Raw genomic sequence first — 26,021 nt, 5'->3', positions numbered from 1 at the left:
GCTTCTCCAGGGTAACTATGCCTTGTTCTTCCTGTCCCTACAAAACAAGTTCCTTTGCTTTCATCAGAAGGTTCAACAGTAGCATTGGGTTCAACAGTGGGCTCTGAAGAGACATGAAACTACAGGTGTTAATAGCAACTTTATTGTTTCACTGGTGCAAAATCATACTTGTGTAATGCATTTTCCCCTAAATTTACAGTAATGAAGGTTACGCAATATCTATATAGATTCCAATTTCTCTATTTTTATACTATTTGGAACAAAATTATCTTGATAAATACGCCCTGTGCACAGTACTGGCCCTCACTGAATGTCACAGAGCCTTAATATGCAAAATATAACTTCTGTTTTTGAACATGGTACTTTAAAACTCTCCAAACATGCATTAATATATTCTAGTTTTTAGGGAAAAATATTACACTTAGTCTTAACTTGCATTAAAAGAAAAGCACAAGCGGAATCTGACATACAATAATCCCAAAAATCTGGTGCTCTGTAAAAGGATCAGACACCGCTTCAGATGACAGTCACGGCCAGTTTAGAACTCTAGTGCTACAGAAGCAACAGTGAACAGACAGAAGAGAAATCAGAACCGGCGAAGCCCTACCATGTCATACAGATTTCAAAGAGTTGCAGCCATGCTAACTGATGAAACCTGTAGCTGCTGGTCCAACTTTCAAATTTGTTAGAGGACTCACACAAGTGTTTGAAGTGCCAGACTGAACACATGAATGTTAACTCAACTTGACATTTCTGAAAGGCACAACCTATGAATCTATCTTAAAAAACATATGGTATGTAAATGAAAAGTAGTAAGTACAGTGTGTATCTTCCTAAAGAACAAGACCTTCATAAATTGGCCCCTCAGATTCTGGTGATTCCCTCCTCAGACGCAAGTGCTCCAGTGTGTTGTGAAAGTGTTTGTTAATTTGTTCTGTTTCTTCAGTAGACTCAAGGTTTGGGAGATCTTCTCTTATCTTCTGTATAAGCTGATTCAAAACCTGAATTGTCACCTACAAGAGAACATAAACAGAACACAAATCATCAACAAGACCTGTGTATAAGTGAATAGACATGAGTTTTAACAGACTTGTCTCTAAACTACTGGTATTTGGATAGTTTTAGAAATATTGCCAAGACCGTATGCAGACAAACTGCTGGAAACAACCTTCTGTTGCTCCTCATAGGACCATTCTGATTTCAGTTTTGTAGAAGTTCCCCCCCCATCTCAGCAAATGTGAAGAACAACTTAAGTCATTAACCCAATAGCTTTGTAACTTTCACCACAGCATTTCTCTCCAGTTTCTTCAGTACAGATTTAAAAACCTTTAAACAAATAAAGCACATAATGACATTGTCTATGCACTCTAACATAATCTGTTCCTTACATAAGTCAGTCAGGATAGTAATATCAAATGTAAAGTTATTCTTAGTGACCAAATCATTACCTAGGAAAGCACAGCTGCCTAAGTGCCACAGTACACAGCACAAGATGCACTGCAGACCACCACTGTATCCAGAGACTATTTTTACACCTGCAAAGTGCTTTGAAATTCAAAGTTTTATTTTCATCTCGATCAGATACAGCATCTCCTATACTAGAGCACTACTATAGCAGGAAGCCAGTTCAGTTGCTGGAAGGTCGGCAAATCACAGAATCACAGAATGGTAGGGGTTGGAAGGGACCTCTGTGGGTCATCTAGTCCAACCCCCCTGCCGAAGCAGGGTCACCTACAGTAGGTTGTAGAGGACCTTGTCCAGGTGGGTCCTGAATATCTCCAGAGAAGGAGACTCTAAAAATCCCTAAAAATATCTTTAGACATTCTCTCACAATTCATTAACATCTGCTTTTGATGAAGTGATAACATCAGATGGGATGTTGACCTCTACTTGACCAAGCACCTTTTCAAACTGGGGAAGTTTACTAGTTATCTGCTAACAGAAAATGTGTGAGGTAAATAGATTTCAGATACAGAATTTAAGCTGGTACATGAGGTACCATATCTGTTTCTTGAAATTAAAGCTTACACCAACCATTTGTGGCACACTCAGCAGTGACCCTGAATAGCTGTAAGAATTTTCTTTCCCTTATGTATGTATTAAGTTAGGTACTTCTAAAATTAGATGATAAGAAGTCCTAGTATGTTTTGATTTAATAAATATTTCAGGTATCCAAGTCTCACAATATTTAAGTTCATTGCTAAACTGCAAATGTTTGGTATTTTCCCCCACCTAAGAAGAACAAAGTCTTATCCACAGTTTTACTAGCATATCAAGAACTGACTACTCTGTTATTACCAGAACTCGTGCCTCTCATGAAAGACTACAGAGCAAGCTGAAGAGATGTAACTTGGGGTATAAGTGTGAATGAAGAGCTTACAGAAATACTTTTTTAAAAAGATGCAATATAGAGAACGCATTTCCACTCACCGCCTCATTTTCCTTTTCATAAAAATAGATATATCTATTCAGAATTTCTATGAAAAGTTGGACTTGCAAAGAAGGGTCCATGCACTGATTTGCTATCTTCAGAGCCTTCTTTAGGCATTCCATCACTCTTTTTCCTCCATGAAGCTAGAAGGAAAACAACAACTTATCAGAAATAAAAGAACCTTAAGGAGCTCCAGTATCTCTTCCCTTGACACATGTATGGCATTTCCTGGTGGTCTACCACAGAAACAAAACTACACAAACCGTGCAGAACAAGCTGTCATTGAAAGCTTATAAAATGCAGACTGTATTTTGACAGCCAGCCTTAAACTAGTTGACACTCCAAAGCTTGTGTGGTACTTCTACCCCTGAATTTGAGTTTTCTCCACTTTTGTACTTCTGCAGCTTACACTGCAGCGAGATTTAGAAGCTTCATATAATAGAATAAATTCCAACCAAATTTACATCACTAAGTGATATATCTACTTTAGAAGTAAGCACCTCCAGAAGAAAGGCCAAGCTATATTACTGAGGTAGGATGTGATACACTGCTGCTGCTTTATTCTTACCTCCTCTCCATTCTTGTCAGTATTTCGGCCAGACCAAAACAGATGGGCACAAGTGCTCACAGCCCGGCATTGGTCTGGCTTCTTAAGGAGCTTAGAGGCTGCCAGCGCACACTGAGTCCTCAAAGGCTCATGGTTCTCCTCACTGAAGCACTTCATCCTCTCAAATGTCCCAATTATCAAGGTGATTGCAGCCAGCTGTGCTTTTGAATCACTGATTTCATCTTCATAGAGAGAGAAGGCCTAGTCATGGAAGAAAGCAAGACTCTCAATCACTGCTTTAGCACACATCAGAAAAAACCCAAATCACATCCGCTAGTAACATAGCACAAAAGTGTCCAGTTTGATGTTTGTTAAAAGCTTCAGGCAGGAAAAATGATCTTTTATTGAAGAGTGTCAAAATCAAGTTAAATCCACAGACTGGAAATAAGTCTTGCAAGAAGTACTTCTTTCTTAAGTGGTCAAAGTAAATAAACGTGATCCTACATATGTTCTGAAGACTGAGTTTTTCCTCATTTCAAGCATCTGTTCAAACACGGAATTTTCGTAACAGAAATAGTCCCTGAAGAGGATTTGGTTCTTTGAAACACACAAAACAGTAAAGCAGAAGTTGAGTTGTAGATCAGTGACCAGAGTAGGTAAAAAAAGCATTTGCACTGCTACTACATGGATGAAGAGCCTTGAGAGAACACACAAGATGAAAAATCTTGAACGTTATCTCTGACAGAAGGTACATAATGGTCATGCTGCGCATCTTCAGAATTGTGCTACAATGACAACTGATACAAGACAGTGAGGAAAGGCTGAGGTTATCAGCAACTCAGTTTAAGAACATGCATTAGTAGCAGTATTACAGGAAAGATTAGGACAAAGCTTGCAACGTGGATAAAATTAAATACATTGGTTCTTTATCTCATGGCGAGGATGGGAAGGTTTTACAACAAGTAAGGGTTAAGACCAAATTACAAATTTAAGTGGATTTTAAGAGTAGTTTATAACAGGTTTCAGCACAAGGATGTTAATTCACAAAGTCCAGCATGCCAGTTGTGAACACTGCAAGTTTTGGAGAACTTCCAAAGAGGTCAGGGCAATACCAGCTAGATAACAGGAGCCAGGAGACAATCTTGGAAGCAGTGAAGGAGCATTTTATGGTGAGAAAGCTACACTCCTCCAGAGAACCGACTATGCAAGTAGGAGGCAGCATTGCAACATACCACATGTTATCAGACTGAGTATTCAAATGATCAGCAGTGCAGCTTAATTCCCAGCAGCATGGGAAGCAAGAATGAACATAAGTTCCTACCTAGTAGAATTAGCTGTCAATCGTTTCTGACGCTTTATTCACACTGGATGGTTCAATGTTCAGGAAACCCACCGAAGCCAAATGTAAAGTAGCACAGGACAGTGCCTGTACTAGTTGGACACTAACCTGGGACATGAATTCATAGGCCACAGTCTCATGATTCTCAAAGCCAATCTCTCCTGCAGCCAGTGCTCCTTGTAAGAAGAGACGGAGAGGCAGCTCTGCCAGTTCTGCTTTGATCAGAGCACTGATGGTCTGATGACCAAACGAGAAGATCTTCTGGCACTTCTTTTCCCATTTGTCATCCTAGAGGAGTGAAACAAGTTGAAGCCTGAACAAGACTACTGCTATAAGGAAAAGAGAATCTGAACTGTAGTAAGGTCTGTTACATGCTCCAGTCCGTCCTTCTGCATGCCACTCCAGCCACTTGTTTACTGAAGTGGTAATGAGTGCCCTAGCAGTACTCTGTTGACCTCAGTGGGTCTTTATGAAGTATTTCCTCCATTTACAAAAAGTTTACACCCATTTTTCCTACCAGCTCATAGAAGTCTTCCTCAGAAGTCTACACTGAATTGCAGTGACCACAACTTAAAATATAACTGAGCAAAAGTCTAATTAGCGTAGTGGAGAAAAATTCTATTCAATCTGGAGAAATTAATCAGAAGTGGAAGAGAACATTAAATTTAAAACATTCATTTTGAGGAGTGTTTTAGCAAATAGCATTTTAGCAAACAGCATTTTAACTTATATCCCCCCTATAAGGGAAAATACATATATAAGCTATCTCAATTAGAAAATATTAAAGAGCCAAAATGGATCAGTGATTGTTTGAATATGGTTGTTGCAAAAGTGCATACAAGTTAACCTACAAAGAAGCACTATTTTAGTGTTTCTAAAAGCAAGTGTAGCTACAGATTTTAAAAGTTAGTAAATTCCAATATCCAGATTTAAATTAGTTTCATGCCATCACTTGCAGCGTTGTAGTTCTCCGGTCTCCATGTAAACACACATAATCAGTCACCTTCCTGAATAAATACAACTAGCCAATTTCTGGTCCACCATTCCTCAAGTGCTGAGGTAATTTAATATGGATTGATAAAAATCCTCCTTAAATTAGACAGCATTCACACCTCAAGTAAAAATCTGCCTTGAGCAAAAAAACACTGGCATTCTGTATCACATCTTAGCATACTGTAGCCAGACAAAATATGTTTTTAAGAAAGCCAAAAAGAAGCAAGTATAGAGTTACCTAGAGGTCAACTTACCACTTTGGAGTTCTCTTTGTAACGAAAAGCAAGCTGGTATGCAGCAAAAACCAGTGGTGGCAGTGTAAAACGAATACGTTGGTTCCCACCAGCACCAAAGTGTTTCCGGGCAGTGTTTAGGATCTAAAATAGAAGCACTGTAAGGTTAGAGAATTCCTTAAAGACGCGTGTTATTTGCATCTATAACTTAATCTGCACTCTATGGAACAAGAGCATCAGAAAGACACAGTGTTAGCATCAGATAAATTACATATTTTGGGGCGGCTACATAGAAGTTGCTTTACTTGAATTAAATTTGTGCAGTCTCTGTAGCTTTTTATGTGGTATCTGCCCAAACTTTTCCTACAGCTGCTTAATAAGTGTTAGGCAACACTTGTTGTACTATAACAACTGTAGATACATTTTAGATTGTGCAGCGAGATGGATGTTGCCTGAACTTGCATTTAATAATGACATCAGATACAATCTGTCCTCAACTCAGCGGAAGCTACAAAAAGGACTATTCTTTCTTACAGTAGCCTGTAAGAAAGTAAAAGAAAACCAAGTTTCATGAAACTAAACACCTAAGTCAACAAGGCTTCTCACACTCGGAGAAAGACTACAGTGCCACATTCTGGTAGCCACACCTGCAATTTTTGCCATTTTCCCGTTTTTAGTTTTTCATTATGCTCAGCTTGTTGTATTGCCTTTCTCGGTTATGAACACAAGCTGCACACACAACACGAATGTGATCCTTTTCAGCCTGTCGCCCTTGTTCTAAAGCTGTGGAGAGGGACTGAAGAGCCCTGCTTGTTTATACTGTCGGCTTCTCCCTTTCCCCTTATTTTGGGATTATTTCTATCTATTGATATAGTTAGTCATGTATTCTCATAACCAGAATTCTTGGGAACAGCACAAACTCCAGGTATCAGAAGAGAAAGTAACCAATCTGTTCCAAGCAAGCTAAACTTTACATTAGTTGTTTGCAATAACCTGACTCCCTTACAAAGGGACAAAAGTCAGACATGCCATATTTTACACTAAAACTTCTGAAACCAAGTTCAGAAAATTTCTACTAGAGAACAGAGTTAAAAAGTGAGATTTTTTTTTTCTTTTTTTTTTTTTCTTCTTCTTCTTTTCAGTGCCAGAACAAAGATGTCTAGTTTCCATAGCCACGTATTACCTTGCCTTCCGGTCACAGCATTCCCTTACCACTTTGAAACAAGCACTAGAAGAGAAGCTCAGTGTCCAATCCTGCATAAATTTTTAGATTACATCTAAAATTCATGTAGATAACGTGACTGAATAGAAGTCTCATCACCCATTATACACTGCATTAGCCACTTTGGCTTGCAATGCACTAAGGTCTTTGAGTTTGCATTTCAGATCTCTCCCATACAGAATGCGTAATTTAAAGTGAAACACTGTGAAAGACCTGAAAAATCCCATAGTATCAGATTTCCTCCTACTGTTCCTGTAATGTAGAAAAATTTGATACAAGCATTCGTGATGCTCATCAAGAAGCTATTAAGCATTTTTACCAACAGGTGTTAAGTAGCTTATAGAATTCGATCCAAAAGGTAATGTGACAAGTCCTACAATGGCATTTAAAGGTGGCCATTCTGATTAAAGCTAAGCATTGCTAGATGAGAAAGATGACAGCCTGATGTTCAGAAACTTTGGAAAAACAGCTTCAACATCTCTAGCTATGCAAAGTCTTTTAGAGTAAAAATACATCAACTCCCTTAGTGTCAGCATCCCTTTGAGGGAAGCTTTGTTCTCTCCCGGCATTTCCTATATGAATATGGTACTTCCCAGCTGTAATCAACCCATACGATTTTTGAAATGCATGAAGACCTGACTGACCTTCCTGCCTTACTCTAGCAATATTCAGAAATAATGCAGTCAATGAAGAGCAGATCCTGAAACACAACTGTCTCCAATCCTTGTACAGGCCTTACAGCTATGCTTCTCCCCACTACAGAAGTTGCAGCAAAGCTCTACACTTCAAGCAAGAAATTTTTATACTGTATTTTTAACCCAAGCCAAATGAATGCCAGTAGTGTTATGCATAGCTCCTACAGGATTATGTTGGTTTGTTCTCACTGTTTACACAGTATGATACTGCTGCAACTTTAAGACAGAGTCAGCCAACCGCATTTCAGGCACACTAACTGTAACTTCGCAGTAGCCCCTACCCAGGCCTGAGCTCTAACCAGCTACCACTAACTCTAGCTGCTGCGATCTGTAACAGCATCCAACTACAGCACATCTTCTGCCAGCTTCTCCAATGGATTTTGCACTGACGGAATATCCCTGTCCCTCTGCCCCAACACACACTTTTCATTATAGGGAGATCATTTAAACTTGAAATACACTAAAGCCAGAAATAGCAGATTAACATCAGAGAGCTACATGAAGCTTTGATGGATCAACTCAAACTGGTACAAGTTACATAATGCTTAAGTTTCAAGGCCTATCAAATCTGCTATTAAGGATGTACCAAGCAGAGAGGAAAAACACTGTAACCACCAAGCTTAGTATACTACATGCTACATGAAGACCATATACTTACACTAATCAAAATTCCTGAGGCCAAACATATTAGCTGTATTTTCTGAGTTTTGTTGTGTATTTTGACACCAAGAGAATGCAAATTGCACAGTGCTCCAAATTCCACTTGCTGCTTTTTAGACAGATGGTTATACCAAGTTGTCAATGTTAATTACAAGTTACTACAAATTAATATAATTGCATCCAAACTGCCATCTCATGTGACAAAGTTTAAATCCATAAATACTTTTAAGTCTTCACCTACTTTTTTCCAAATAAAAAACATCTCACACTACCATTAAAACTGCCATACATGATGTTTTCTACTGAGTTTGTAGTGCCAAAGCAGCGATACCCCAGCTCCCAGCTACACTAAATTCTTGTATAGTAAATAATGCAAGAACTGACAGTTCAGAGGACACATGATCGCCATACCAGATACTGTTGGTCAGGATCATCTGAACGCAAAAGATGAATAAATCTTCCCACAAGACTCTGTTCATCAGCGAAGTCCTCAGGGTCAGGGTCTTCAGCAGGCTGATCTGGCTGATCCTGGATCAGCGTGGATACCAAATTCATGATAGCATCAACCTGTTAAAGGCAATATAAGCTCTGTTTAAACCACAGTAGTCTATAAGCACAAGTTGACAGCAACTAAGTACATCTTTACAGCCATTCATAGTGCTGACAAAGCACTAGGAAAGTCTAGTAGTTCGTGATGCTTTAGGACTTCTTTACTTTACTCCCTGAAGAAAAGTCCCTAGGAGCAAAAGTGGGACAACACAGCAGTACAAAGGAAATTCAGATTCCAAAAGTACTACCCAGCCTCCTTCAGGTAATAGGCCTAGTTTTCAGGAGATTCAGGGTCTTTGGTCAAACCTAACAGAAGCAGTCTCTAGGATGAAGTTAAGCAAGATGTGCAAAGGCAAGACACTTAAAAATGGGTGGAATAATTCTCAAGTGGCATAAAGCCTGTGCTACTAAGATGGGGAGGCAGGGGCATGTAGGCCAGCAAACAAAGCATGCTCTGTATGAAGTCACTTGGTATGCATTTTCAAGTCTTCAAACAGTAGTTTAAATACCTAGAATTTCAAGTTAATTTATGTCATACCTGTTCCTGGGACACAATTTCTGTGTTGTAATCCAATACATTGCTAAGCACGTAACAACTCATGCTCTTCCTGGACTCGTAATCAAAGTATTCGAAGAGGGGGTGAAAATGTTTTAATTTCAGAACTGTCAGAATATTGTTGTAAGTATCAACAGGGATTTTCAAAAGTCTAGTCAGCTCCTTTGAAACGGCACTGCTTGTTGCAATACTAAAAGAAAATACATGCAAAAAAACAATTAATCAATACTTCACATACATAGACAGATTTAAAGTCTGCCTCAATACCAATTCTGACATATACCACAACGTCTAAGCAAACTGCCGCTAGGGAGATAGGAAATAAATTATCAAAACAAGTCGTATCTTGCTGTTTAGGATGAAAGTGCACGTTTTAAGTTGCTGATAGCAGGAACAGAGACTGTGGCTGCAAATTCAGAAAGAGAACTCTAGGATGCTGTAAGGGATAAACAGATAATGACTACAATGACTACACACAGCTTGGCATACACATTGTATAGCTGTACAGCTATGCAGTAGGATTTATGAACAGGGTGAGCAAGTCCTGGTTCGTCAGTAGTTTATCATGATCCGCTATAGTTTGGCCCAAAAGCAGTAATCTTACACATCTACAGCACGTGTCTGCTATCTTGCCAAATCTGGTGAAATATAGAAGTCAAGATTTTAGAGTATTAATTGCCACTCCAGAGAGAATGCAAGAGACATTTACTTACTGTTCCAGATTAAGTTTATTGAATATTTCCACAGTTGTCTCCAACACTTTATCAACATAGTCAACACGGTCCGGGTAGCATTTCATAGCCAAGTTAATGAGAGAAACTTGCAAAGATACCACATCCTCTGAGGGCATGTCCTGGCGAGACTGAAATATAAGATAGCACCAAGTTGATAAAAAAAGCATGTAACTTCGTAAAACCCCCAAAAAACTGCACGCAAGAATACCCATCATACCTGTATAACAGTAGCAACCTGCTGTGAAAAGATGTCAAACAGTTTGATATCTGCTGGGATACCAGGTCCATCTTCACGATGTGCAAATAAAGCTAACCTGGTAACAGATAAAGGAAAGCAGTACTGTCAGCATACTTTTTCCACTCCTCAGATACAGGCCAGAAAGATACTGGCAGAAAAAACAAGGTCTTTAGGTGTATTTTCAAGCTCTGTTGCAACCAGAAAGGAAATTAACAGAAGTCAGAAGCCTTAAGAGCAACTGAGCCAGGTAAACATCAGCCCTGGAAAAAAGTGATGACAGAGATGGCACAATGAAGAGCAAGAAGAGCATTTCATAAACCATCTTTTTCACCTAGCAGCAAGTGTTCTGTCCTTTACAGCAGAGAAAGAGGTATAGAGTAGGCTGATAGCAGAGCAAATATCCTGCATCCTTTCAGTGATCTTACTGAAGTTCGATATCGAGTAGCAGCCTTTGCCAAACAGTCTCCAGAGTAAAAACATAATACACTGACTTAACTATGCTTTTGTCTCCAAACAAAGACACACCAACATGCTTGGGACTTCCACGGTTCGCAAAGAGTGAAATACAAAGTAAATTTTAAGAGGAGAAGAAAAGGGCAAGAGATTGCTACCCAGCAGGGCCACAAAACATGTTGTAAAGCTATGTCTATCTAACAGGAGAAAGTGATGCCAACCACCACTTCTGCAGAAATCAGATACAACATAAGAAGAATCACCGTAGGAAGGTTAGCACCTTACCAAAGCTGCAGCTTAAAAAGCTCAACATTGCTATCTTTTCTGTCTAATTATTAAGGGATTATTCTGTTCTGAATTAGAGAAAGACGTACAAAAATGTTTAGGAAAAGGCACCTGATTAAAATTTTTTTAAGTTATTTCTTGGAGCATTTCTGAACTTTGATTCCAAATGAACTTTGGGCATGAAAGAAAGAGGCAGGTAGGAAAAGGCTGAGGTGCCAAAAAACTTCACTGTCAGGCAAAACAGACATTGAACTACTCTTATATTTCATTCAAGCGGTAACAAGCAGACTTTCTAAAGCCAAGAACAATCACTGCCTTTTCTCAAAGGGACAAGGCAGCTTTTCTTGGCAACAGCTCAGCGGGCAAGGCCAGCATACTGCAAAGTAAGATCAAGTTGAAGGCAGATGGCGGCATAATTAAAAGCAATGAATGGTTTAGTAAGTCAAGAAAGATCCCAAAGCAGCAAGACTATTCGCAGAAAGATTCCTTTAACAGGAAAGCCCCATGGGAACAGCGGCTAAAGCTTCACAAGTTTCCTCAGCAGTCACTGATGTTCAGTCTCAATTATCCCATGCCTGCTGAAACAAAGATGAAAAATGCAACAAGCACTACCTGTATAGGGCAGATTCACGTCTTGATTACCCAACACTGAAATGTGTAACAATTGCTCCTAACAACTCCAACCCACACACAAGGGCAACATTTTCCCTACATGCGTGGTTTCCAAGAACAAATCCACTCATATCCTCCAACACTTGCAGGAACATTACAGTCAAAAGCGCAAGCTGCCACACTACAAAGATAATCATCACACTGCACCCTTCTACCCTTGTCCTGTAGCCAAATGAGAAGGCTCTGGAAGACACTATTAGTGGCCCAATAAAACACGGCAGCAGTAAGTCTAGGAGGGCAGCAGGTTCACTGCTAGTCAGTTGCTTACTGTTTGCAACAGTAAGAACAAAAAACTTACTGTGGAGGTAATACCAAAGCTGTTTTAACTCCTCTAAGTAGACATGACAGCAAAAGCTACACGAGGAAAGCCTTCTTGCAAGAACTACGTTGCTACATACTAACATAAGAACCTAGCAAAAGATCCTGTGACCTCTGTTGAAATAGTCTAAAGAGTCTCAGAAGTTATGTTGTCATAGGCAATGTATCTTGGGGTTTGGGTTTAATGTGGATTTGTTTTTCAGGGTGGGTTGTTTTTTTCTTAAAGCTAACAAAATTATGAAAAATCTCAGCCAAGGCAGGAAGTTTAGGAAACCAACGGAAGGCAGAGCTGCTTCCCCACCAAATGCACAATACTGAAAGTACTCCGATAATATCGAAGTCCTGAACAAACAGATCCGATGTAGCCTGGAGAAAACAAATTACGGATTTGTTAGGTAAAAAATTCCAGATCCTAAATTATACCAGTCACGCATGATACACATGCTCTATCTCCAGGCATTAGAGAAGAAACAGAGCCACAACAATCTGACTCATTGCTGAAAGCCAGCGGGACTCAAGATCCCTACAGTAACTGAAGTCCCTACATTGGTACATGGACCAGATATACAAAGGTACATACGTTTGTGTGCAAGTACAAGGCTTTTCTGAGGCTTCAAAAGGCATGTAAGTGCACTCCCTCTCCACAGTAAGGAAGTACAGGTACTGACTGATAATCTCTCTCGTTTCCTTTCAGGATACGAATCGAAACTTCAGTTCTGATTTCTTCCCCATATCCGAATTCACTGTAAGCAGCTTTAAGCAGTACCTCCACAGCAAAAACACACTTTTGGGAGAACAGGCAGGAAGCTATTGGTAAAGATTTAAGACTAAATTAAGACAGTAGTTCCATTTCCTGCTAGCTCTGTTCCACAGGCATACGTTACGTTCTCCGAGCAAAACTGCAAGGTAAAGTATCCTTGATGTATGATCAGCCATTAGGATCTTCAAGTTTTCAAGAGATGCCTGTGACCGATACGGTTGTCAAAGCAGAACACTGCTGCCACTTTAGTTCAGAAACATGAAATTGGTCAATACTAAATGGGTTTTTTCCTGGCTTAATCTGTTCACAAGTTTTAATCAGTCCTTAAAGCAGGTTCTATTGGAAGCTGCAAAAGCAGAGTCCCTAGAGCAGAAGCTATAGAAATAATATTCTTCACAGCCTTAATTACAGCTGATAAAAAGACACAGAAACAGTGAAGTTAAGCGATATGAGAAATTAAAAGTTTTCAAATGTTAGAAGAATTATCATCTGCTTGTGCACAACACAAACTTAATTTTGAGCTAATTTCCACCCCCTTGGTCACTCACCTGTCAATTAAAGCAATAATTATATTTTTCACGTTCACATTTTGGTGTAGCTCAGCACAAGCTCTGAGAAATGGGTTCAGGGTTTGGAGGTGAAATTCATCTGGGAAAACCTGAAGTTTTAGATCAATAGTCAGTCATTAAGTTATAAACTGAATTTGCCCATTGTTACACAGCAGTAAAATGCAACACAGTAATTCTAAAGCAGATAGCCACATAGTCATTATGGTCTGGCCTATGAATGCTTTAGGGTTCCCCAAGCTGGTCTTGACTGGGTAAATGCATGAAGAAAGAGATGCAAGCCAAATGGGTAACTTGAGGGCCCAGCTATCTATTACAATTCATACTGCAGGCACTGCTGCTCAGATGCTTACCAGCTTCTACAACAGGAGGAGCACAAAATGGATTCATCTCCACTCTGCCCAATTGGTAAAAAATAAGGCACAAGCCACTATGTAATAGTCCCACCGATGAAATTTTCCAGTTCATGAGGAAGAGGTGAAAGAGGCCTGAATCTGACTAAAAGTATAGGAGTAAGTGTTCCTGTGTCCCATCAGTGCAACTCAATTTAAGCAGCTCACCTGTATGATGCACTCCATGAGGTACTCCTGAGCTAAAGCATCTCTACAGTTTACAACTTGCTCCAATATTCCAGGCAGAACAATCTGGAATGGGAAAAAAGTCTTGCAGTGATTTTACAATTACTTTCTAAGTTTATATTCACACATACGCATTTAATCCAAGCAGAGTAGTACTGCTAACATTTCTCAGCCTATTCTTTGCACAAAGGCTTTCTGATAAAAAGTCCCAGTTCTCAGCAGTTCCATCCTTCAGAAGAAAAATCTACTGTCTCAGACATGTCCCCTTCGTGCACTATACAGCCTGCAAGCTTTGATTTAGTAAGAAAGTGCCACGAGCGTTGCTGGCACATACCACTACTCAGGGTCTCAGCAGTACCATTCAAAATCAGTTTCAGCAGCTATACAGTAGAACTTACAAGGGACAGACTTGCAAATAATATATTTGCTTGACTATCATTTGATGCAATAACAGTTCTCTTGAATGCTTTGGGAAGCATAGCTTCATTTAACTTGTAAAGTCTATCACAGAACGCTGTATGTGTACACATCCCTTAAACCATCTCCTTATTCTACAAGTTAAATGGGTATCAGGAAGGAAAATCTTAAAATTTCTTGTCAACATTACAGAAAAGCTTATAGGAAAAACATACGAGTCATGTCCTTAGTCTCATAACACATTACACAGCTTCATTAGCATTCAGAACTTCTCCTCAGGCAAAGAGTTCTAGAACCACCAGGATTACTGAACTTTTAGAATAGCTGCAACACTTCAAGCTGCTGAAAGTCCAAACTGGTTTAATTTGGAAAAAGTAACAGAACTCAGAAAGGATGAACAGACATCCCACCTGCTTATATCGCTCCACATTAACACCTTCCAACTGACTGAGGCGAACCAGGTTTGTTCCTACTAGGATTCTCAGTTCCTGCCTTTCTCGCTCCCTTTTCTCTCTGTCCCGACTATGACCCTGGTGTTGCATTCGCACCCAAAGTTTGTTCATCTCAGCAAAGTTCAGCAAGACAAAATCCATCGAATCACTGATGTCTCCAGTGGTTTCTTCACTGCAATTGAGAACAGGTTAGGAAGAGAAAAAACTTGTCAGAGGTACTCATCCTTCCATCCACCGGTGAACATCCAATTTTTAAGAAGTTAGAAGGGTGAGGAAGTGTGTGGTGTGTTATCTGGGTTCATCAGAAAGGTTCACATCCTCACTTGTGAGAAATCTTAGTTCCAGAAGGGAATTCTTAAAGTTAATGGGCAAAAAACCTGTAAAGTCTATAGAGTTCCAAGTTGTAACATATCCACTTCTCTCAAACTGAAAGAAGTCATACAGAAAATTTAAATATGTTCTGTTAAAAAACACATTTTTTTAAAGTTATAGTTCATCTTTCTTACTCTGCTTGCTCGCCTTCATCTGGTAAGATATTCCTGGTACACTGCAGAAGATAGTTTCTAAGAAAGAGGCCTCTAAGAGGATGCTGTACTCCACGGCACATCTCCACCAGGTCTTTCAAAATATCTTTCCTGGACTGTGGAAATGACTTGACGTAGACAACACCCACTGTTATCAGGAGATACCTGCAAAAGGCACAGAATCAAACAATAAATTGTAAAGTAGCAATACCACACTTAAAGGCAACAGTTCTTTTCTTCCATCCTGACAGTATTACCAAAGCACAGAAAACAGTATCACCTAGATCCCATCATTTTGGATATTTAGTCAGCTTTCAACTCCTATTCTCCTCTGCTACAGAGCACAGCAAGTCTGAACAGCCACTTGACCTCATTACAATACTTTATACACCAAGTACGTAAATGCTTAGCATGCATAAAGTTTTGAATGCTCACAGACTAGCTTGTCTATACTTCCAGCACCCCACTAAGCTGGAAAACAGCTCTGGCACATATAGATAAGGAATATGTTATGGAGAAGCAGTTAAACCTCTTTCACACTGTAGTCTAGCAGGATAGGCGTTGTGCTCCTTGGAAATTCCCAGGCCTATACTCATTCCTTCAGCATCTCTGTATTAAGCAACAGGTAGAAGGAACATGCAAGATGCAAAAGACTGGTGCTCCAGTGTACCCAGGCTCCCTTTCAGCTTAAGGGAAAAATATAAAATGCTCAGAACCTTCACATATTTGGTATACAGGCCTCAACCCTCTCTGCAAGCTTCTGTGCCTCACGAACGGACATGCATAGAACTTCCATGCAAGTACCAGAAGTGTTCATCAGGGAGAACTAGAGTCTACATCAAGCAGGTGGGAAGACAACTCAAATGATTATGCAGAGAGGTAAAGGCATTGTGGTAGTCATTAGTCAGACCCTAGAAACTGCATGACGATGTGGCCTGGTGTACCCAAAACATCTTCCTGGCATGAACAGAAGGTCAGGAATTAAAAACTGCAGTACCAAGCAAAATCCAAGTCCCAAGTCTTAATATCTAAAAGATCTACTCTAGCCCAATAGTCACATATTTAAAGATAAGCCTTCCAGCATCATCTCTAGCATGCTAATACATAGCAAAAAACACATATTCAGAAACACAAAGCTTTTAAGAATTAAGTTCCAGAAATTTTCAGCTTCCTTCTCTCACACTTCTTACTCTCCAAAGAGACAGATGTTTACAAAGCACCTACTGTGCACGAGGATCTAAGATCTAGACACTCAAGTAGAAACTCATTAACAGATAACGGAAGAAGTTAATAAAAGCGTAGTCAATCTCACTGACTAGAGTGTGATATTTGGTTCATCTTCCACTGACCAGCGCTCTACTCAAAAGCCGACTGTATTCCAGATCAAAGTGCTTCCATCTTGCTCATGTGCAAAACCAACACACTGGCAGGAAGAACTGACCTTCTGCAGCCACACTCTTGGCTTAAATCTCAAAAGTCTCATAGCAATCCACTAAAGATATGCAGAAATACTATCGACCATTGCAAACTAAATTCTTGCTGCCAAGCAATAATGCAGAGTCAACCACTGTCTGAAACTAGAACCTGACCACTATTCACCAATTAAAATAAACACCAAAAACTAACATAAACACACTTACAGTCTTGGAATAATATTTCCAGCGTACTGTACTAGCTCATAAAGGTCTGCCACTTTCCTTCCTTTGGCAAATTCATCTGTCAGGTAGACTTCCAAGTAGTGTAGCTCATCAGAAATTGCCATGTCTTTTTCTCTTAGTTAAGGATTTTAAGTTAGAATGTCTACAACAGATTTACATAGTAATTTGCTCATTCACACCAAAAGAAAAGATGCTGTACCAAATACAATAATTCCCAAGTAGGTAGTACTTCTGAAACAGTAATCACCACTGGGATAAGTGTGCAAATTAAAAGGGGGAAAAACCTAAATCAAAATAGCAAGCAAATGAATGTGATTGAACAGAACATCTGAAGTAAAGGTATACTACGTGCCACAGCAGAGTATCATCCACACATGGAGAAAATAGCATGTGAATACATTCACATTCTACTCCCAAGTCTTATGAAAAGCCTCCCCTTCTTCAGATACCACAGTATGCACAGGTAAATACAAGCCACCAACTTATGGTCAGAAGCTAAGATCATCATGAAGGGAAAAAAAATAAGTAGGTTTTACAGATTTTCAGGTAGCCTACTGCGATCAAAACTGTTTTAGAGCTGGTATTTTAATAGAACTAGACTGCTGAAGCCTCCCAAAGGAAGACATGAAAGACATTAAAGACCTGCTTTATACCAAAGGGAAAAGATGAACTCACACAGTGAGCAAATACGTGTATATTCTCCTACAATATATCCAGATAACTAAATGCTGAGGAAAAAAGTGCTAATAAATATCCGAGACCAACAAGATGTCACTGTACCAAAAAAGCAGAAGAACATTTAATTTCAAATTCAGCATTTCAACAATTTATTTTATCTTCAAAGGATACAGAGCTCATAATAGCTCTTCGGAGATAACATAGAAGTCCGCAGCTCACCAAGCATGTTGGAAGCATGTTTCAGAGCATCCATGAGCTTGTTTTTGTCCTTTATAGGAAGAAAAAGAAAATAGCTTATATGAAATAATCCTACACAGCTGCAGTATTTTAGAAAGCCACACTTCTGTAAAAAAAATCATGCAAAGATTAAGTAAACATCAGGAAAGTGATAATTGTAATTAAATCAAGTGATTTAGTATCTAGCTTGTACTACATTGCCAATTCTAAGAAAGTGGAACATTATACCTGAAGGTGGTAAGAAGGCTTATCTTTAGACAGAGCTACAGTAATAATATGCAATACTAACGGTACAAAAAACTAAAAAGAAATTTTGCTTACGCAGAAATCCCCAGCCACCACTCAGATTCTGCCCCTCAAACAAAACAGAGCAGCTCGTGCCCAGACCTCATGAAGAAACCTCCAGCACACAGAGGATAAGCACTACCAGCAGACCACTGTCAGAGTTAGATTCCTCTGCCCATACTTCTCACCCAAGAACACCACCTTACTGAAAGCCACAGTTTGTTAGGCTGCGTGTAGCTTCTACTTATGATGCATACGATCACATGGCATCGCAGGATACAAGACAAACTTCTAATTTACCACCTATTCAACCCATAATAAGAAGCATCATTAAGTTTTGGGGCCGAATGGAAGGAATTGCTAGGGTCATCCACTTTGTGTGTGTGTGTATATTTACATATAATATATGTGTATATACACACAATAATTAATTTTTAATTAATAATTATTTTTTATTAATAATAATTAATTATTACAAAATTCATTCTGTGGAGCGGGTAATTCACTATTAGTCTCATGGTCTGTGGTTCAGGCCAAGAACAGACTACATGGAAAAAACAACACTACGTTGAACAAAGACAAGAATAGTTTCTCATCACACAGTTCCATATGAAATGAATTTGAGCAATAACTTTCTGATGTCAAGTGGCACGCTTATTCTCAGTTTAGGCATACTTCAATGCAAGCACATAAATTATAAAGGTGCATCTTTATAATTTCTCCTGTCAAATTCTGGAGCAAAATCAGGAAAACATGTTCAAAGACTAGTCAAGGCTCACTCCCACTGAGTGACTGCCTCATTTATTTACAAAGCCTCTGCCACAAAGATGCATAAAGGGTTAAGTTTCCTCACAGCACTAGAGATGAGTATTGATTTACCGTTTTACTCCCAGCAGACAAGCAGCTTCACTGCATTTTAAAATTCACATTCTTACCAAGCATCTCTTCATCTGGAAAGATTGCACCTTCACAGCCTGAATGGCTTCATCCAGGAGTTTTTCCTGTTCATCCTGAGGAGACTGCTGTGTTGTTGGCTGGAAGAAAACACAGAAGTCAATTATTTTTATGAAGCTGTTTATGACTTGATTCAAACTGGGTTCCCATAGTTTAGAACACACTGCAAGCAACACTGAAGTGTGGCCTCTCCAGAGTTGTCAGAAATAGCTGCGTGACATGTAAGGCAGAAAGTTCCCAGTACTCTGCAAAAACCCAAGGGCAGGGAGGAGATAGGTTATGGGTAGCCTGTAAGCACCAGTGCTTCTTGGAGTGCAAAGCCACAGGGAAAGAAAAGGGTCAAGTTTTCCCTTCTAACATTCACAGGTCAAGAATCTAGTGCAAGTATCTGGCAAGAAGAAGCTTCAAGAGAATGCGAAGACATCAGCATGCTAAGAGGAAGCCTTGTTACTTCTTTCCACAGAGCTTCAAAGCAATGCCCAGAGCATGCACACTGCGACCATACAGATGCTTTCCTGTACTCATAAGTCACAAGTTCTCAATTAACTGCTGAGCCACACAACACTATTAAGGACAAGTTTCAGATAAGCAAAGGATAAAGTACAGTTAGTGCTTTCCAGAGGGCAGAAGCGACTTGCAGAAGGCAAGAGAAAACTGAAGAGAAGCAACAACTCTTCACGTTCCCTGTTTGACCCAGTGACCCTCTTACCTCTCCTCAGAGGCACATTCCAGGACTTCAACATCTTTCACCTCTCCAAGGATTATACTGTATTTTCTTATAATATTAATTAAGCCTATTGTTTACAGCTTTAGATCCCCCCCAGCCATCCCTCTACCAGACTGATTAGCTTAGTTTCTATGACCATCTTTAAGTTATCCTCTAAGATGTCCAAATCTACTTAGATCAGACCCCTAATGATCTTCCCCACCTGCAATCAGCCTTCCTCCTATTGCCTTCAAGGAAACATCATCATCCACCTACTGTTTAGGCCCCATCTTCAACATTTCATTAGAGCCTCTCAGCCTCTCCCAGGCTTGCAGTTTGTTTTCAGATGGACTCTCCGAAATATTGACAGAGACAAAAGCATTGATGTTGTGTCCCAATTACATCTTCTCTAGTCTTGACAAATACCATGTACACAGTGATTTGCACAGCAGGTTCTCCGAGCCCACAGCTTCAGTAAATTTTCAGCTATTTATACTTGTTCCCCCTCATCCACTGTGTTCAGAAGGTTCCTGGTCTCCTCTTTTTAACTAAATCTCAGTAACAAGCTAGCAGGCCATGAACTATATTACACTAATCTTCTTAAAAACAGCATCTTCAGTACAAACTGCTCCCACACACCCCATGCTTGAAGTCCCCATAAATATCTTTTGAGGACCAAGATTAAAACTGAGGTCTTTATTAAAATAGAGAGGTTTTAGTTTAACAGCAATTTAATGGTTATAAAGTATTGCAGCCTTGGCACATCCCTGTTTCCTCCCATATTTAATTGGGTTCTTGTTCTGCAATTGGAATCTCCCTAATAAGAGCCACAGACAGTATCTCCCCACTATCCTTTTCCATGTACAGAAAACAGACAATGCCATACAACACTGTTCTTGCCTTGATCACGCCCAAACAGGTGGTGAAACTCTGCCCATGAAGGGTTTCAACCACCCAGCTAGACAAAACCAAGGCTGATCTGATCCAACATTGGTGATAATCCTGCTTCAAGCACCGAGTTATACGAGATACACGTTCCTTCCAACCAACACTTCTCAATGTGCCTCAGTAATATTCAAACCATGCACAATAACTAATTAACAAGTCTATTTAGTCAACAGAAAAAAACCCACAACCCACAACAGCGTGACTACATCTCTTACAAAGCTCTTTCTGTAATTAATCACATAAAGTGCAGGTCTTCCAAAAAACAATTTAAGCATAAGGCAAAAGTAGTACCCATGGCTAGACAACCTTATTTCCCAGGCAATTCAATAGCTACAAACTCTAGAAAACCTCCAACTGTCAAGTACGTTCTGCCAGCAGAATTTTGCTGTAATTGCTAAGCTTTATTTATTCCATGACAGATCAGACTTTCAAGGAACAGAAAATGACAGTGCTGGGACTGGTGTGCAAAAATCAATATCAAAGCATCACATAACAGACTTGCTGAGTTATGTCTGTGCCAGAACATTCGTCACACTCTGCAGTCCCCCGAACCCATACTAGTGCTTTACAGAAGATCCATCGCTACTGAGCTGAATGCCCTCTGCTCTAACCACACCAGATCTCTCCATGCAGATCTCCTCTAGCACAGCCAGAAACAGTGCAGTTAACACTAACCACAACTTCCCAAGTCCCCTTCTGTTAATGGGCATAAAGTTTACACAGCTACCAGTCCTGCTCTTCCACTCCCAGTTGTTCACAGGGCCACACAGTGCTGGGAATGCTCTTTAGGCTGTAAAGCACCAAATAAGCTAAAAGACTAGCCCAGCTGCTTAACAGTTTGCCATTTACCATTCACCTAGCTCACCCTACAATCACATAAAACACTGCAAGTAGAGCCGTGAAAAGGTGGCCTTTTGACAGCAACACCAAGTTCAAGCATTTATTGAAACACATAATACTTGCCATAGCCCCGAGCAGTGCCTGGCAGTGTGCACATGCATTGGTTTCCTTCCTTTTGGTGTGAAGACCACTGGTTAAAGCATAATGGCTCCTACAAGTTTGAGACTATGCTTTACATGATACCAACAACGACCTCATCAGAAATATCTAATTGAAGGTGTATACTTTCTTATGCAACTTTAACCACTGTCTTAGCAACAGCTGGGGAAACAATGGCATTTCAGAGCCTTGCTCTGTCAGACCTAACTCTCCAATTTATCATGAACCAGATACTGTCTGCATCAACAGAAGACACCGACAGTATTTCCATTTCTGCTCTAAATTTGAGCAGCAGGGTCCCACACTGTATTCAACACCAGGACTGTACTAAGCATGTGACTGAATTCATCAACAGAACCATTTCCATGTTATCACAAGAAACAAACTTTTTTTTTTCTTCTGTATCTCTTCAAGATTAAACTACATTCATATCTGTTCTGATTTGAAGACTGAGAAGGTGATTGATCTAAACAAAGGTGACTTTACTACAAGGGTACCGCACTTCACGTCTAAAGAGAAGAGTCTCAGCATTTCACAGTCGCACCGGTAGCAAGATAACCTGCCCCTGACTGTCACAAGCGTGAGACAGAAGCAGCCTGAGGTGTTTGTAGGAGCTTTACTTCTGTGAGAAAACATCTTAACAGCAGCACTGCTGAACAAGTTTCAACTCTTTCTTACTTCCCAGTTTTCAAAGTCTGAACCTTTATCAGCTTACCCTTTTCTTTTTACTTCAGAAAGCAAGCTACGCTTTCAGCTTCAGAACTAGAGAGCTTTCCACACATAACCTGGTTATTATCAAGCGATTCACAAGATCACATCAAGATACACATATCCCGATTTTTGCTGTAGCAAAAAACAACTGCACAGCAACAGCCTACCAACGACAGTTAGCAGGGCACACATCAAGCTAGGAACCAGTTCTTCTGTCAGATAAAACACTGAAAAAAGCTGTTTATGCTCTGTATCTTCCACTTCAAATTAGGAACCAAATAACACACGATGGTATTTTCAAGTGTTATTTTATAAAAAAAAAAAAAAAAAAAAGCTGTGGAGTCCTACACCAATCTACAAAAGAGAATCCTGAACATAAGCTTTTGAAGCGGAAGATACTTCAACACTGGAGAAAAACAGCAGTACTCCACAATCAAGGCACAGAATGTCCTGCCTTGACAAACATGTACAATAAGGTATGAACTCCTGCATGGACATAAGATAAGCAATTTACAGCAATTATGCAGCCATTTAGACTTTAGAAATGCCTGAGCCTTACCCCATTAGACATGCTGCAAGTGTTGAAGAAAAAAGGAGAATTGATGTGAACACAGTTTTCTGCTTTACTTGTTCCCTAACCTTTTTACCCCTGAAGCCACAAGGAATCACGGGAGCAGTGGAGAAGGGACAGAGAACTGTCTCTTCCAGCTGCACGATCCATTTCTGTGCAAGAAACCATAGCCTTTCTCTAGCTTTGAAGAAAGGACTATCACAAGCTACCACATGCAAGTTATGGCAGTCACAACACAACAGCAGCTGAATTTGGCAGCAGTGAGGAGAGCTGGCTTTTGGTGCAGGTTTTTTGGTGTGTGTGTTTTCATTTGTTTCAAGTTTTGTTTATTTTTTTGAAATAAAGGCTAGTGACCTGTAAGTTCCCTTGGAAAAACAAAAAAATTTTTAAACCCCAAGGTAGCTTGGAAGAAGCCTACTGCCTGGCTGATCAGAGTGGGTAATGTAAGTTAACCTTTACATAACAATTAGAAAAGTGTATTATCACAGCAGCAAGCATTATTCTGGACCATGCCTGTCCTCATAATTGCAATTATTCTCAAACATACAAAGTGAACATTACACCTACTGTGTACAATTTACTTATTTTCTAATACCCAACTCCATGGGAAGACTTCCCAAGATTCATACTTCGTTTCATACCTGACACTTAGCTGCAGTCTGGAGATGGTTATTATTCTGGGTCAATGTGTCGACTAGTTAACATGCTCATTCCACTTAAAAATCTGGTAACTTGCAGTACTCAAGACAAAGAATTACATAGTTTTCAAATAAAGCAGAATTCAAGGCAAGCTTGTGGAGCCTACCAAACAGCCTGTATTCTGGAAATACAGATATCTTCAGCTGGATGCAGAATATAAGTAATAAAAAGTAGAAGGTTTTGTTTCAGTTCCATTCTGAAGTGCATTTTCATCTAATCCCCAAATAATAAAGTGCTTTTCTTTAGATAACTGATGTGCTTGCAGCCTAGTCCATACGTAACTTTTCCTTCTGTTTGCTCACATGTTTGTGTTTAGTACCACAATGAATGAGATTTACTGAAGAAGGCTTTTCTGTCTCCTCCTAGTTAGATTTTTATTAGGTCTACCTACCAACCACTCGCCATTGAGCCATTTAAAATTAATGCTACTCAAGATAAAAGATGGGTTAGCTTCAGAAGCCGGTCAGGACAACTGCCAGCCTATGGGTGAAGCCTGGGTGCATGCAATGCATTGCTATAAAAGTCAATGAGCTGCTTGGAATTGACAAAAAAATGCATTAGTATTTTATCCCATATAGGAAGTATTACTCTGCAATACTGACGGCAACTCCAGAACTTTTATTATATCCCACCGTACAGAAGCTCAAAGATGAGCCAGAGAGAAGAAAACATTTTTCACGTGTTTAAACTAGTACTTACAGCCATTGGAAGCCACGAGGCATTAAAAAGAATCAAGGGGTTGGACTTTTTATTGAGGGGATGATCAAGAACAGCTAGAGAGCTCCTAAAATCAGTCTCGTTAAAGGTACTTCAACATTCAGCTTCAAGGTTTAAACCAAGCTCGCCATAGGAAATGGTAGTGGAGCCTAGTCTGGTAGAGTGGATTAGCCCATGTTTAACACCTACAAGTTTAATTTTTTTCTGAATCACGTAATATCAGCTATTCTTAGAAAGAGGGCACGAGACCAGACAAGTCGCAGGCCAGTTCCCATGGAAGTGACAAGCAGGAGAAAGTTGTGCCATTCTTGAGCTAACGACTACCACAAAGCATTTATGGGGGGGACACAGACTGCTATCTATACAGATCTAGCATTTCTCACCACCCAACAAAGTATTTTCCATTCATCTTTCAAGTAACATCACAGGTTGTGCCCTCCCCCCAGAGGACACAGTATTAAACTGATACCAACATACACATAACTTCAAAAAGAAAATCTGCCCCAGAAGCCCAAGAACTGTGCAGCCCCCACTTCATAGATCAGTCACTTTTGGCCTAACTGCCTAGACACCGTTAGTACTGTTTGTACTGCACTGCGACGGTGATAGCAAGTGCTGCTTAAAATTTTCTGGAATATTAAATACCACAGAAGACACACTAAGCAGGCAGACTTCTCAGCTTTACTAGGAAACTTGACTGTCCCTTTATTTTTACTGGAAGATGAAGAGCATTTCTCAATAAGAGCTATTTCCGCGCTGAAATTCCAGGTTTGCCTCGCTAACAAACACCAACATTTGTTCCAAACCAGCTCCACCGAGCCGGGCTCGGTGGCGCGAAGCCCCCCCTCCCGCAGGAGGGGACAGGGGGCTCACCGGGAAGGCCTGCAGCGGCGGCAGACCCGGAGGGCGAGGAACAACCGGACAAGGGGAGCAGACGCGCACAGCGCGGCCAGCGACACGGCCCCGGGCTCAGGGCAGCAGCGGCGCGCAAACCCCCTTCAGCTCCCACGGCCAGCGCAGAACCGCTGCCGCGCCAACGCAAACACCCCCCGCGCCCCCGCCAGCGAGCCCGGCTGGAGCCAGGGAAGCGGGGACCCGCACCGACCCGCGGGCACCGCTCACCGCGGCGCCAACCGTTACCGCGGGCACCACGGGCCCGACCCTCACCTCAGCCCCGCCCGGGCCGGGCGGCGGCCTCCGGGCCCGGCTTCGGCCCACCAGGCCGCCGGCCGCCCTCCGCCCGCCGAGCGCAGCCACTGACGGCGCTCCCGAGCGGCGGCGGGCAGCTGCCCCCGGGCCCAGGCCGGCCCCGGGCGACAGGGCCTGCCCCTCGGCCACCGGCGGGCGCGGGCCGCACCCCTCCCACGTGCACACGCGGCAACGGCGAGGCCGGCGCTGGTCCCTGCGGGCCGCAACACCCCCTCCCCCCCCCCCGCCTCGCCTCGGCCTGGCCCGGCCCCGCCGCCCCTCACCATGGTCGCGCCGCCGCCGCCAGCCGCCCCCGCCAGCAACACCCCGCAGAGCCGCGCACCGTCATGTGACTGCGCCGGCCACCCCGCCCCGCCCCACGGCCGCGCCGCGGCCCTCCTATTGGCCCGCTCCGAGGAAGTGGTCCTCTCCGGGCCGATTGGCGTAA

At 41.1% G+C, this 26,021-nt stretch overlaps 1 protein-coding gene across 2 annotated transcripts; it reads right to left on the bottom strand.

Moving 5' to 3' along the window:
• Positions 1–120: 120 nt before the first annotated feature.
• On the bottom strand, positions 121–25,925 carry VPS35 (VPS35 retromer complex component). 2 transcript variants are annotated; one of them, XM_075433533.1, is made up of 17 exons: positions 25,858–25,925; positions 19,016–19,114; positions 17,730–17,826; positions 16,863–16,986; positions 15,205–15,387; positions 14,657–14,870; positions 13,812–13,895; positions 13,234–13,343; positions 10,177–10,273; positions 9,939–10,087; positions 9,208–9,415; positions 8,532–8,687; positions 5,565–5,687; positions 4,426–4,605; positions 3,000–3,239; positions 2,431–2,574; positions 121–1,013 (listed from the first exon to the last, which is right to left on the bottom strand). In XM_075433533.1, the coding sequence occupies exons 1-17, from the start codon at positions 25,858–25,860 to the stop codon at positions 834–836; spliced, it is 2,391 nt and encodes a 796-aa protein (XP_075289648.1). In that variant the 5' UTR covers positions 25,861–25,925; the 3' UTR covers positions 121–833. The 2 variants fall into 2 exon arrangements, with proteins under 2 accessions (XP_075289648.1, XP_075289649.1); XM_075433534.1 differs by lacking the exon at positions 25,858–25,925 and having other exon boundaries at positions 18,960–19,055.
• Positions 25,926–26,021: the final 96 nt, after the last annotated feature.

Source organism: Opisthocomus hoazin, chromosome 12, assembly GCF_030867145.1.
Source record: "Opisthocomus hoazin isolate bOpiHoa1 chromosome 12, bOpiHoa1.hap1, whole genome shotgun sequence".
Classification (NCBI taxonomy): Eukaryota; Metazoa; Chordata; class Aves; order Opisthocomiformes; family Opisthocomidae; genus Opisthocomus; species Opisthocomus hoazin.
Note: the sequence above shows the minus strand (reverse complement) of the source record. Positions and strands in the feature narration are given on the sequence as shown.